Source organism: Zygotorulaspora mrakii, chromosome 2, assembly GCF_013402915.1.
Source record: "Zygotorulaspora mrakii chromosome 2, complete sequence".
NCBI classification, from domain to species: Eukaryota; Fungi; Ascomycota; class Saccharomycetes; order Saccharomycetales; family Saccharomycetaceae; genus Zygotorulaspora; species Zygotorulaspora mrakii.
The window spans coordinates 618,992-632,898 of NC_050720.1; the positions used below are offsets into that span (position 1 = coordinate 618,992).

At 39.6% G+C, this 13,907-nt stretch overlaps 6 protein-coding genes across 6 annotated transcripts; 3 read left to right on the forward strand and 3 right to left on the reverse strand.

Annotated features, from left to right (window-relative positions):
* Window positions 1–46: 46 nt before the first annotated feature.
* On the reverse strand, window positions 47–2,590 carry HG535_0B03250 (uncharacterized protein; the record flags this gene model as incomplete). Its single annotated transcript, XM_037287119.1, has 1 exon — window positions 47–2,590. One exon carries the CDS (start codon window positions 2,588–2,590, stop codon window positions 47–49), a length of 2,544 nt encoding a protein of 847 aa, XP_037143014.1.
* Window positions 2,591–4,426: 1,836 nt separating this feature from the next.
* On the reverse strand, window positions 4,427–6,226 carry MET13 (methylenetetrahydrofolate reductase (NAD(P)H) MET13; the record flags this gene model as incomplete). The annotated part of the gene is made up of 1 exon (XM_037287120.1): window positions 4,427–6,226. The coding sequence occupies one exon, from the start codon at window positions 6,224–6,226 to the stop codon at window positions 4,427–4,429; it is 1,800 nt and encodes a 599-aa protein (XP_037143015.1).
* A 300-nt stretch (window positions 6,227–6,526) lies between these two features.
* TDP1 (tyrosyl-DNA phosphodiesterase 1) lies at window positions 6,527–8,143 on the forward strand (the record flags this gene model as incomplete). The annotated part of the gene is made up of 1 exon (XM_037287121.1): window positions 6,527–8,143. The coding sequence occupies one exon, from the start codon at window positions 6,527–6,529 to the stop codon at window positions 8,141–8,143; it is 1,617 nt and encodes a 538-aa protein (XP_037143016.1).
* A 529-nt stretch (window positions 8,144–8,672) lies between these two features.
* On the forward strand, window positions 8,673–10,286 carry PCS60 (Pcs60p; the record flags this gene model as incomplete). Its single annotated transcript, XM_037287122.1, has 1 exon — window positions 8,673–10,286. The coding sequence occupies one exon, from the start codon at window positions 8,673–8,675 to the stop codon at window positions 10,284–10,286; it is 1,614 nt and encodes a 537-aa protein (XP_037143017.1).
* A 387-nt stretch (window positions 10,287–10,673) lies between these two features.
* Window positions 10,674–11,756, forward strand: PDB1 (pyruvate dehydrogenase (acetyl-transferring) subunit E1 beta; the record flags this gene model as incomplete). The annotated part of the gene is made up of 1 exon (XM_037287123.1): window positions 10,674–11,756. The coding sequence occupies one exon, from the start codon at window positions 10,674–10,676 to the stop codon at window positions 11,754–11,756; it is 1,083 nt and encodes a 360-aa protein (XP_037143018.1).
* Window positions 11,757–12,301: 545 nt separating this feature from the next.
* Window positions 12,302–13,870, reverse strand: HG535_0B03300 (uncharacterized protein; the record flags this gene model as incomplete). Its single annotated transcript, XM_037287124.1, has 1 exon — window positions 12,302–13,870. One exon carries the CDS (start codon window positions 13,868–13,870, stop codon window positions 12,302–12,304), a length of 1,569 nt encoding a protein of 522 aa, XP_037143019.1.
* Between the last annotated feature and the right edge of the window lie 37 nt (window positions 13,871–13,907).

Below are 13,907 nucleotides of genomic sequence, written 5' to 3' on the forward strand. Positions count from 1 at the left end.
CGAGAGAAGAAAAGTTTTAAGTCATAACATTATCATTAGTTTTAGTTTAAGCATGTATATTTTTATTGAGCTTTTGACCGACAATCAAAAGTACCCTAAAACAACCTGCGTTCTCATCGATTTTTCCCATATGCTCCTTAGTATAACGTTGAAAAAGAGTAGTTGGGTTCGTATCTTTGGGTGGTTTATTTGGATCCGATCCTTCTTTTCTGAGTAAAATATCCCATACTATTTGAGAAGAAAGTTCATTAAGGCAACCCATTTCTGTGGAGAAATCACCAGTTTTTAAGCTCAAAAGCGAGAATTTCACATTAGAGAACCCCACACTTTTGAATGCCTGAACGAAATGTTTTGTTGGGAAAATGTGCACGCCATCATTCATTGCCTTCAATGTAATTGCATCAAAAGTTTTGTCCCGTTCTAATGTGCTTGGAAATTCATGAACCGGATCGTCAGCACAAGAAGTGAACGTGTTGGCAATCTTCAAATCATAAACTGCACTTAATGCAAATCCACCAGGTATAATACATCTATACATTTCCCTCAAGAGCGGCTTCCATTTATTATAACTTAAACACGACCACACCCACGGTGCATATATTGTGGGTATCATATTATCAGCAAAAGGCAGTCTTATTTGCAGACTTTCTTTGCTAAAGAGAAACGCCTTTTTTGCCTCTGATATTTCATCATCTGTTGGTGCATGCGATTTACTTGTGGTAATGTCTTCAGGTAGATAGTATTGAGTCGATAATCCCACCCGCTTATAGTTTCCCAAGGATCTACTGAAGTAATCCTCTAACCACGAGTTTTGAATCGATTGAGTACGTTTGCTTCTGTTTTTACTTTCTGTACTGTCAGATTCTGCAGTACCAACCAATGTTTCAGAAGTTGTTGCGGTATGCTTTCTTTTGAACAAATTTGCCAATCCTGACCTTTTGGCTGGCCGACTGACACTATGCTTTTTTTTTGTGCTTTCAGTACTAGCTTTGCTTTGATTTTCTTCTGTTGTGTTCAAGCCCATTTGATTTGAAGATGCCGCAAAATCATCAGACAATGTGCCTATTTTTCTGCCCATACAATCGAAAAGATACTCAGCAGCAGTTTCCCTATTAACTTGATCAAGTTCACTTTCATCACTTACTATTTTCACTTGAGACGATTCAGTGCCATCCATATGCGGTCCAAGTATCTTGTCAGAATTTTCCTCTCTTAATCTCCAAGGCGATAAATCGAGAGGATAATCTGCAATATTGAGATTTGGTTCATCGTACGCAATTTGCCATCCAAGCTGGGTATCTGCTAGTGGTCGTAGAAGTAAGATGTCAATATCGTCAAAGCATTCAGTGACAATTTTTTCTTCACCTGCAGTCGATCCTTTCTCCTGAAAGAGGACTGTCTTTTGAATGGTGGATTTGTGTCTAGCATGTGCTTTCCTTTGTAATAGAATTTGTACAACTTCTGAAGAAAAAAACGAAGAGTTGGTATTTGTATAAAACTTTTGAGCTTGCATGTTCCACAATGAAATTATGGCCTCAATTTCAGCATAATCGTATGAAGAGTTTACTGATGCATACGTTTTGGAATTTGTATCCTCCTCAGATCCCTGAATGAAAAAAGGATAACATTGATAAGCATACATTCTGGATTTCAGATAATGTGTAATATAATTACCGAATGAGGCTAGCCTTTTTTTTGAATGTACCAATGAATCTTTAGGCGTTGTCTCCAAGTTGAAGGATACAAAAATATTCATTGTCCTAAAATTTTTGTTATAAGTTGGATTGTAGAGGATTTGCTTGATTTCTCCATCTATTGGAACAAAAACGACATTGAAAGAGTGTGCTCGTACAAGAACTGAAGCTCCAACTTTCGGGAGTAAGTTCCAGTCCCATGCTTTTCTTCTATGTTGATTGGCCACAACTTTTGATGTACTACCGTGTATACCACTAGCAGGAACAAAATGGTACTGCTCGTTTGCACCTTCAGGATCATGATCTAAAAAATCATTGAAGTAATTATGAGAATCTAGTGAAGATGATAAAGCGGATACTGACTTCTTATTACCAGCTGTTGATGACGCAGATCGGTTTGAAGATGAGGTGCCAAAAAAATCTGCATGGGAATTCAAAGGTGGGCTTTGAGAGGTGTCCGATATCTTACTGGAATAAGCATTTGCCAACAGTTTGGAACTATCTGAATTCGGCAAACTTGAATCTTGAGGAACTTCACTACTATTTATATTATGCTTGGTCGCATCGAATTGCGGATTAGATGGGAATAGATCATCGTGTAAATGCTTTATGACTATAGGATCTGTTAGGTTCTCGCCTTTTAGAGACTCTATATCCTGTTGCAATTTTGAGACTTGCTGTTGAGACTGCCTTTCCTGATCCAGCTCTTTATTTTGATTAGCCGCTTCCAGGCCGATATCTCGACCAATCTTTTCAATGCCACCATTCTTTTCCCGATTTTCACTATCGCCACAGGTAGACATTTGAATTTTGCTTGAATCCCCAAGAGCGTTACTCAAGCGTTTGGAATCCTCGCCCTTGTTATTCTCATTCGTATTCTCGATGACGCTTGCCATACCCACTTTCCTTACGATTTCTCCGTAATAATCGATTCGTAGGCCACTGAGCAATTAGCTCAACCAATCTACACTTGTCACCTTTTGTGCAACTTCTAGGGATAGTTGAAAATTCCTTTACACGTTTCAAGTGTCTCTTAAAATGCGGTCCTTCTTGCCTTATCCTCCCTCCAGGCGTCATTTTCCATATTTCAACCCCTTCGGAATCTAAGCCGTCGTCTATGAGGAAATTTGACGGCTTCAGGGAACCCCGGGACTCAATCTATATATGCTGCTATATGTATGCAATGAGAAGCTGAGCACACCTGGGAGCTATCAACAAATAAGTGATAATTCTATCTTGATGATATTGGTAATCCTTCTCTCATTTTATTGAATTGCTAAAAAGTAACTAGAGTATGGCATCGATTGTTGAAGATCATAACACCGCACCATGTTCGGCGCTTTTAGTACCTTAGTAGTCAAGATCTTTTCGTAGATAAAGTGTTTCAATTCTCTTCTTGCTGCTGGATAGATCCGAAGCTTGTAATACAATTCTGGAGCTATCCTATGCGTAAACTCAATTACAAGAACAAATGATCTGCGATCACAGTTCGAAAACAGTTAAGAAAATCTCGGACTCACACAAAATTTGTCCTTCCGAAAGTTTCTGGGATGTGCTTATTTAGTGTACTCAAATATTACTTTTCGACTCTCGTGCAACTTCAATCTACCCTAGTTGGCGTAAGGCATTCACCATCGGAATAGCGACATAATACCGAGAGCTACAATTCTTGCATTTTCAATCCAAAGGAATGCAGACATTACGTAAAGTAATAATTGCTTAGAGCCTTTAGTAGATTGTGGACTTTCGGGTTGTAACTCAGCTATTGGGAGTGTTTTCACCCCTTTCCTTTGATGCTTCTTCATATAGTAAGCTGTGGATGACATTGGAGCTCTAATCAGCTTGCTTTCATAATGCTAGTTGGTTAAACTTGAGTTCTGAAGGCTAATTGAATAGATTCTTGTAAAAGTCGCAGCCGTTTTCTTTTATTGATAACTACAGCATTCATACAATTCTGGCACATCTGGATTTATGACTCTTATTGCCACCTATTACAGCAGTTTGAATCCTCTATTTTTTGACCTTGAAGTAATATATTTTGAATGCACTCAATTACTCCCCCAGTTTTGATGGTAAACTACTGCGTTCTTTGCCGTATATGCAGCTTTTCATGTCCTTATTTGTGTGGAAAGAAATCTAGTTTGACGGCCCTGTCTTCTCCTTCGCATAAACTAATACCATTAAAAGCCCAGTTCCTTTCTCTCTAATATCTCTTTAAAATGCATTGCAGCATGAAGAGAAGGTAATGGATCCTTCATAAGCACAGATGATACGCTCGAAGACCCACCAAATCAGAGGAGTCTCAAATTATCCAAATCTGATGACCTTTTAAAGTGGAGTGAGCTCTGCCTTACTGGTGTAGTATTAATTGACCTTGTGAAAGCACCAGAGCTGTTTTTAATGAGTATCCGGAGGCACTTTTACTGTTTAACAGATGCTATGTTTTAGCCGCCGAGCTCTCGCGGACTTCAACAAGCTGCATGACGGATCACGAAATAATTTAAGCTGCAATAAAAGGAACTTATAAACATATATTGTAAACTTTTACTATGAAGAGGTAACAGGTATATATATATGTACTAGTTTGTAAAGTAATCTCATGTTGAAATGCCAGATTTGAACAGAATTAGATGCTATGTTGAATTTAAATGCAAATATAAGTGTGTAATGTTGAATGTTGTTTGTTGAAAATTGAAGTAAAGAAAAATGTTTTCCAGGATTCTTGAGTCATTCTAAATTTCATGTAGTAATTTTAGCATTTTGTTATCAATTGAAACAAAATCATTATCAACAATGTTGACAAGTACATAGTCACCAATCAGATGATCTAATAAAACCACACTCTCTTGAATTTGATTGTTTTGAAAATTTAATTTCCATTCCTGTAAAATATGGTAAAATTCTTCCTTCCACGCTAGGAAGGATATCTTTTCCACAACGGTAGGCTGCAGAACTTCTCTGCCAGGGAAAATACCCCATGTTACAGCATTTGCCTTGTAATCGTCTGGATGATTTGTGGTCAAATTACCCTCATAATCCACAGCAAAGTACGTTAACATGGTATTATCTTTCAACGAATCTTGTAGCTTATAGAGCTTTTCCTTTGGTAAGAGGAATTCCAAATACTGCTTTTGATAAACATACCCATCTTTAGGACCCCAACCAAAAACAGGATCACTCGATTTAATACCATTGAGTTGAGGTTGGGAATTAATGGTGATAATTAAATTCTGGTTGAGGGAAATCAAGTCCTCGAGAATGACATCAACTTCATTGTTGAGTGCAACGTCACACCATGGTAAACAATTCAAATCTCTCTCCAAATATCTTATGACAAGTCGAGCAATATCTTCCACTGTTTTTGGTCTTGACCACAACTCTAAAGATTTTTTCCCAGATTGTCTAATCAAGGATGATCCGCAAAGATCCAAATCGCCAAATGCAGGTGACGAAGAGTCACCGAATCTACCATTTGGAAATTCATCGACAGCCCATTGAGAGGTTCTGGCAACGTACGAGTATGGGCGTTTCTTCCAAAAAATTGGTCTCACTTCTTCCTTACGACGCTGTGGATTCAAAGACTTTCTCCATGGTAAAACCGCAACTGCAGCATCGCTGACATCCTTGTCAGTGGGTAGCAATCCCAATCTTTCAAGAATCATGATAGGAGCCTTTTCTAAATTCATGGTGTAGATATGTAAATGATTCACGAATCCGCTATCCAATAGCTTCTGGCACATAGAGACCAGTAGATCGGTACCAATTTCACGTACCGTTTGATCATTATCTTTGACAGCGTCCAATTTTTTCATAAACTCGTCAGGAACGTTAATTTCACACCATTGAGCCCTTCTTAAGAACGCCGCATATGTTGTAATTGGCATGATTCCAGGAATAATTGGAACAGAAACCCCGGCTGCTCGAACTGCTTCACACCACTTGATGAATATATCAGCATTATAGAACATCTGCGTGATGATAAAATCTGCACCGGCGTCCACTTTCTCCTTCAAATACTCCACTAGCTTATCTCTGTCATCATTGTCTTCCGGATGACCTTCGGGATAACCAGCCACACCAATGCCAAAATGGTCACCGTACTTTTCCCTGATATACTTGACCAAATCTTTAGCATACCGGAAGCCGCCCTCGACCGGTGTCCACTCCTTGGAGTTGAGAGGCGGATCACCTCTTAGAGCCAAGATGTTTTCGCAGCCCGACTCGTATGCTCTCTGAAGTGCGTCATCAATCTCAGATACAGGCATATTCGTGCATGTCAAATGCATGCATGTTTCCAGACCAAGGACACTTTGCGACGTAGCTACCAAATCAGTTGAAAGCTGAGACAGCATACCCCCACCTGCATTCCATGTGATATCCACAAACTGCGGGAAAGAAGTTTCATACATCCTGTCCATTCTATCATACAAATTTTGAACACCTTGTGTAGTCTTTGGTACGAAATACTCAAAGGAAAAAGTTGGCTTTGCCGACTTTTCCTGGTGCTTCTCCAATTTGTCTGTTATCTTCATCCTTACTGTACTTATCTACACAGTACTTCCAGTCGAGGGTATAGGTCACAAAGTCTTGACAATACTGATATACTCTTTTTCCAACTTATTCATTTTTGAAATTTTTCATTTTCGGTCTGGTTATTATATTTCAAATGCCGACGGTGACTCGTTTGGAACGCCGCTGCATGTGAAGAGAAGGAAAAGGAAAAAGAGAAAGCTATACGGAATTCCGCTCGATAGAGATCAATGAGGAACTGTAAATGAGCCGGAACTGGGAAACGAAGGAACCATTCATAAAAGAATACTTTGCCGTTAACAATGAACTCTTCTGACTGCAGGAAGCGTGTGTCAGAGAGATGGAGTAAGGTAGACTACCGGGTGCTTGGTGATGGAACCTCAGATCTTGGGGAAAGCGAATGCAGTACGGACATCGAGGAACGGGACAGTAAGAGAGTTCGCCAAGAAATAATAGATTTGACTGCACTCGATGATGAAGAAGAAAAAAGCGAAGGAAGCGCTGTGGTGACGCCGTTCAGGCTAATGCGTTCAAGTATTTACGATGGGGGTATAAACTCGCCGCATTTTATTACGCTCGAGGAAATTTTGAGCTCTAAGTCGCTGAAAAGCTGTGTATTGTTCAGCTATCAATTCGGAATGGATTTCTTATTAGAGCAATTTCATACAAGTGTCGAAAAAATAACAATTATAGGCCAGAGGGGTACTATCACACCGATAACCTCGGGGCGGGCTCTAGAGTTTGTGAAAAAGTTAGACATTGTTGAAATATTCATGCCACCATACACTTGCCATCATTCCAAAATGATTGTAAGCTTTTTTAAGGACGATTCCTGTAAAATATACATGCCTTCCAACAATTTCACTTATGAGGAGACGAATCTACCACAGCAGGTCTGTTGGTGTAGTCCCGTACTACAGCGATCCAATGGTATGTATTCAAGAAACAGCTCGAAGTTTCAAGACAATTTGATTGATTACCTAGCCTCCTACGAGAACAATCTGATAAACAGGCGGTTAATTCCAGTAATTAAGAAACTTAATTTTGAGCCGTTGAAAAATGTTCAGTTCATATACTCTACTCCTTCCAAAAAATTTGCGTCCGGGTTTCAGCTTTTGGCTGATTCGCTGCCCAGAAAAACTGGAACGGATGAAGGAGACGCACTTAAGCATTATTTGTGCCAATCGTCAACGATTGGATCCGCAATTTCTAAAAAGACCCACGGAAACCTCTTCACCCATGTATTCATACCGTATCTGGAGGAAATAATGACAAAGAGTTCCAAACCATTACAAACAGATACGGTATTGCAAGAGTTTAACAAACGACGCATCAAACCGTATATTTTATATCCAACGGTTCAAGAGATTCAAAACTCGCCAGCTGGATGGTTATCCTCAGGATGGTTCCACTTCAATAGGCTGAAGGATGTAGTGCACTATGATAATCTATTGAAAAAACTTGACGCATTTTATAAACAAAATCCAAATGATTTATCACGGGAGAGAAAAGCTACACCATGTCATTCAAAGTTTTACTTCAAGTCCACCACAACCAACGGGGAAGAAAAACAAAATTCTCAATTCGACAATCTTGATTGGTGTATTTATACTTCCTCCAACCTGAGTCTTAGTGCTTGGGGAAATCTAAATGGGCTTCCAAGAAATTATGAGGTTGGTGTTTTATTTGTTTCCGACCAGAATTCACTGCAATGTCAAAGCTTCAATGACGTCATTTATAACAGGTACAGGCTTAAGAGCAGAGAATTGAAACAACCTTCAGTGGCCCCATCCACCGTTATCATGGTCCCGTTCGGATTACCACCAACCAAATATGATATAGAAAAGGGCGATGAGGCGTTCTGCATGTCCAAGAACTATGATCTTGTTGATATCAATGGCCGCGCATATGAAACTTGACTCGAGCAACTCTCTCTATGCATACTTTTTGCTTCTGGTAAGCTTCGCATATATCAATTAAAAAACTTTTCAATTTGGAGACGAATATTACAGTGCCTCCGCCGTCTTCATTCGATTTCTTCCTACATACGCTTGTCACCGACTATTTACTACTGCCTCGTCCTGTACCAATCCTCCCCCCACGAAAGATAAATGAACATCTATAACAAACTATAAAATCTGCCAAGTATTTGAGCATACGGCATTGTTTGAACTTCTTAGCCACTCATGCTCCAGAACGTTAGACAGTCCATGAACGATGCGCTCTTCATTCGTTTGAAACACATGTAGAATGATGTCTCAGCAGATGACTTTTTTCCGCATGTTCCGAAATTTCACCATCACCGAACCGAAACTCGATCCGAGCAACACCATGCAATCACCCCTTCGAGAATTATATAAATGGTAACAAGAATACAAATACGATACTTCATGTTTCGCTCTTAGTGAAGTAGGATAATTCAACTGGTTAAGTCAGTAAAAGATTGTGATGTCGTTAACAGCTTCTTTCAATGATACCTTCAAGGTGTCTGATAATGTTGCGGTAATAATTCCAGAAACTGGTGTAGAAGTGACTTACTGTGACCTCTCACATCAGGTGGGACATTTCCAAACTCTATTCCACGACCCCAGATCCCCATTATATGATATTGTATTGAGACAGAGCACTGTTGCCATTTCTATGCGTAATGGGTTAGAGTTTGTAGTGGCCTTCCTTGGTGCCACTATGGATTCAAAGATAGGCGCACCTTTGAATCCAAACTACAAATCAGAAGAATTTGATTTTTACCTGAACGATCTGAAATCGAAGGTTATTGTAGTTTCTAAAGGCACGGTCAAACAAGAGAAGCAGGCAGAAGTAATTAAATCAGCAAAAAAATTCAATTGTTTTGTTGTCGAATTGGAATTTGATGTCAAGAGATTTAGAGTGGAATACGAAGTTTACTCTCCAGCCAACGGATATTCCAAGGGTATTTTTTCGTCGCTAGACAATGCCAAATTTGTCAACCATGATTCAACCAGTTTTCCTGGCTATGCACGTTCAAGTGATGTTGCGATGATTCTACATACCAGTGGTACAACTTCAAAACCAAAGACTGTTCCATTGTTGCATTTGAACATAGTGAGAAGCACTTATAATATATCACGTACATACAAGTTGTCTGAAAATGATCGCGCCTATGTGGTCATGCCATTATTTCATGTTCACGGTCTGATTGGTGTTTTACTTTCAACCTTCAGAACGCAAGGCTCAGTCGTTATCCCACCTAGATTCAGTGCAACAAATTTTTGGGATGATTTCGTCAAATACACGTGTAACTGGTTTAGTTGTGTGCCTACTATAAGCATGATCATGCTAAATATGCCAAAACCAGCAAATATGCCGTACATTAGGTTCATCAGATCGTGCTCCTCGGCCTTAGCACCAGCCACTTTCCATAAGTTGGAAACTGAATTCAATGCACCCGTGTTGGAAGCCTACGCAATGACAGAAGCATCGCATCAAATGACTTCCAATAACTTACCACCCGGTAAAAGGAAGCCAGGAACAGTGGGCCAACCCCAAGGTGTCGCTGTGTACATTCTTGATGACAGCGATAAAGTTTTGCCTGTCGGTAATATTGGTGAAGTATCCATTAGAGGCGAAAACGTAACTTTGGGCTACGCAAATAATCCAAAGGCTAACGAAGAAAACTTCACCAAAAGAGAAAACTACTTTCGTACGGGGGACCAAGGATACTTCGATCCCGAGGGCTTCCTTGTCTTGACTGGTAGAATCAAGGAACTGATTAATAGAGGCGGTGAAAAGATCTCGCCGATCGAACTTGACGGAGTTATGTTATCTCATCCAAAGGTTGACGAGGCTGTCGCTTTCGGCGTCGCCGATGACAAATATGGCCAGGTAGTGCAGGCTGCTGTCGTTCTCAAGAAAGGACAAAATTTGACCAGCAAAGATCTCACCAAGTATATGGAGACCAAAGTTGCGCAATTCAAGATTCCGGTCAAGATTTACTTCGCAGACAAGCTACCAAAGACGGCTACAGGTAAGATTCAACGAAGAATCATTGCAGCGGCCTTCACCAAGAGAAACAGTAAATTATAAAGACCATTCTTAGTAGCTCATCTCTATATAGAGCATTAAAAGTAGTAGATATATGTGACTCGTAAAAACGTATACATTTTTGTGAAGGCGCGTTTCAATGTCCTTTTCGTTAGCCCGCTGGGCGGAAAAAACTGACAACCCCTCAAAGGAATGAAATGGTCGTCGAACTTCAAATATATATACATATCCAAAACTCAATAGTTGAAATTACCTAGCTATAGTAACTGGTCGTTTACATAGCGATTGACAGGAATTTTCAGAAGGCAGTGATAGCATACTATACAGTTAGTTTGCGCGGACTTCTTATTTAAAGGTTATCGCATTAGTATCCCGTAGTATTAGATAGATTAGGAGATTTGCTGATTAGAGATCACAGATTGTCGGAAAATGAGTTTCAGAATTCCAATCCGTGCTTTAGCCAAAGGAGCGGTAACACGTAGTGCCTTTAGGGTGCAATCCATGAGATTCGCTTCATCCAAGACCATGACTGTTAGAGAAGCTTTGAATGGTGCTATGGCCGAAGAAATGGACCGCGACGATGATGTCTTTATTATCGGAGAAGAGGTCGCACAGTACAATGGTGCGTATAAGGTCACCAAGGGGTTGTTGGATCGTTTTGGTGAGCGCCGTGTTGTCGACACACCGATTACAGAGTATGGTTTGGCGGGTTTAGCTGTTGGTGCGGCCTTGAAAGGTTTGAAGCCAATTGTTGAATTCATGTCATTCAATTTCTCCATGCAAGCTATCGATCACGTTGTGAACTCAGCAGCTAAGACACATTACATGTCCGGTGGTACGCAAAGATGCCCAATTGTCTTCAGAGGTCCAAATGGAGCTGCTGCAGGTGTGGCTGCGCAGCATTCCCAGGATTATAGTGCTTGGTATGGTTCCATTCCGGGTATGAAGGTTCTTGTTCCATACTCCGCAGAGGATGCAAGAGGTTTACTGAAGGCTGCTATTAGAGATCCAAATCCTGTTGTTTTCCTAGAAAACGAATTGCTATACGGACAGTCTTTTGAAATGAGTGAGGAATCATTATCACCAGATTTCACATTACCATACAAGGCAAAAGTCGAAAGAGAAGGTTCTGATATCTCTATTATTACTTATACCAGAAATGTTGAATTTTCGTTAGCGGCTGCAGAGATTTTAGATAAGCAATATGGAGTTTCTGTTGAGGTAATTAACTTACGCTCTATTAGACCATTAGATGTTGACGCAATTGTGAAGTCTTTGAAGAAAACTAACCATTTGATTACGGTTGAATCAACCTTTCCACAGTTTGGTGTGGGCTCTGAAATTATCGCCCAAATCATGGAATCAGAAGGTTTTGACTATTTAGATGCACCAGTTCAAAGGGTTACTGGTGCCGACGTTCCAACTCCATACGCAAAGGAATTGGAAGATTTTGCTTTCCCAGATCCAGACACTATTGTCAGAGCTTGTAAGGAGACTTTATCTATTGATTAGGCTAGGGGGATGAGAGAACAGAGATTATATCATAGATGCAACACAGAAACACTTTGATTTTTCACGGTTTCGCTTCATTCTTTTTTTCTCTTCTTGTCAGCACTCATGACACTAAATTGACGCTTAAGCCACCACTTGGCATTCACCATTAATATTCCATTGCTCTGCTTGAATTTCAACGATTGCGGTATCCTTTTTTGCGCTTTTTGCTCTTTATGTGACGGCATATCTTGAAATTTCATTTTTCAGTATTTAAGGAGAATGGGAAGCACCTCATCATTTCAAATCCAAAATATTAAAGAAATTTCTGTGATATTGAAACACTATTGGTTTTGTAAGTTATCTCCTGTTCATATATCCAGAATTATGTAATTGTAGTAGCCATTTCTTTAATTTTTTTTATATAGAGCAGATATGCTTTACAGATCATGTACGCCATCAACTTTCGAGAGATAGAAGCGCGTTTTACTCAGTATTTGTAAATTTTTACTTATGTGATTCTTCAACGTGTATCCAAATTCGAATACACACATATCTATTCCCCATTACATAATATCTGCCGATACGAGTGTCATCGGGGGCAAATAAAACTCGGATGGCTGTGTGGTATCCTCCAGAATGAGAACTAAACGATGAGTAGAACCTTTATAATGGGTCTCAGTGAATTGTTCTGCGAATTGCTCCTCTTTATCACAGAAGTCAGTTAAATTGCTAATCTTCCCTGTGGATCGAGCATTTCCAAATGATGTGCAACGTATTTTTTTGTTTGCAAGATCTAAACCTGCAATTTTCTCTTTTTCTGAAGATTTTATTGGAAAATAAATCAACTGAAAAGAGCCTTTTCTTTGTTGCTTCTCGAAGATCAGATTGTCTTTGAAGTGCGAACTAAATAACTCAAAACTACCCTTCCCCTCCCTTGCACTTGAAGAACCATATAGAACAAAATGCCCATCTGGTGTAACATCAAAAAACTCTTGTTCCTTTGTTAGATTCAAAAAAGATGTTTTTAACACAACTATGTCACACTCCCTTGAAGGCGACATCATATCGAGCATGAGAATGGACTGACAACCCTCCAGGACAGCAGATGCAAATATTAGTCCAGGTATATCGGTACATTTGATACTCAGAATCATTCGTATTTTTTTGAGTCTGTAGTATGACAAGTGATCATATTGGAATTTGCAATCTCGTCCTATCGGTAAAACAACAATAGAGCCATCTCGATATCCGGCATATAGTCTGTTGGGAATATCATGTTCCTTCCCCAATGAAAGAGTCAATATATCAGATTTATTGTCAGGAGTCAATTTGCTATTGAATTCAGATATTTTCACGTTGTTGCCGACCCACTCGAATGATTTCAATCCCGCTCCAACGGCCACCGTAAATCCTAAACCTAAACAGACAGAATCATGGACGTATTCACGTTTTTTAAAATTTAAGAACTTTATTTTATTGTGGACAGGATTTTCAAATAATAGGGCAAATACATGAGTGTTTGTATCTCTTCTTTGTGCATGAAAGTATAAACCTTTCGGTGAAAATTTGCTGCCTTCTAATCTTATCGTATCATATCTAATGTCATCGGTGTTCTCCAGCTTGTTATCGAAATCATTTAAGTTTAGCAAGACCTCATCCGTCGATGCCCCAGCATTTGTGGCAGATGTACTTTTCCGAAATCGTACTATCTTTTTGGAAGTAGAAAAGACTATGGAAGCGCTGTCCGATGAACAATCTCCACAAATAAGGCTTTTAGTTATTTCGTGGTTTTCTGGTTGCAATCCAAATGAGCTGTCTACGTTACTGTTATACATATCCGTATTTTTGAGTAAATTTTCTTCGATTGTCATCCCTGCAAGAAATTCCATTGGGTTTCGATCACAGAATGCCATCTCAAATGGATCTGCTAGCTGAAACAAATACTTATCATATGTTTCTCGGCGTCTTTGACTTAAATCTTTACCATGGGCCTTCTTCCTTTCATTGTGTTTTCGTTTTTTGATTTCCTGCTCGTGATAGTACGTCTCAGTTGGACGTTCTCTTGCACTCGCAACCTTGAAGTACCTCCCCCTTTCACTATCGAAATAAAAACCAGGTATTTCAGGCGGCATATGAACACTCTTTCAACCTAGTATCACCATGAAGCAT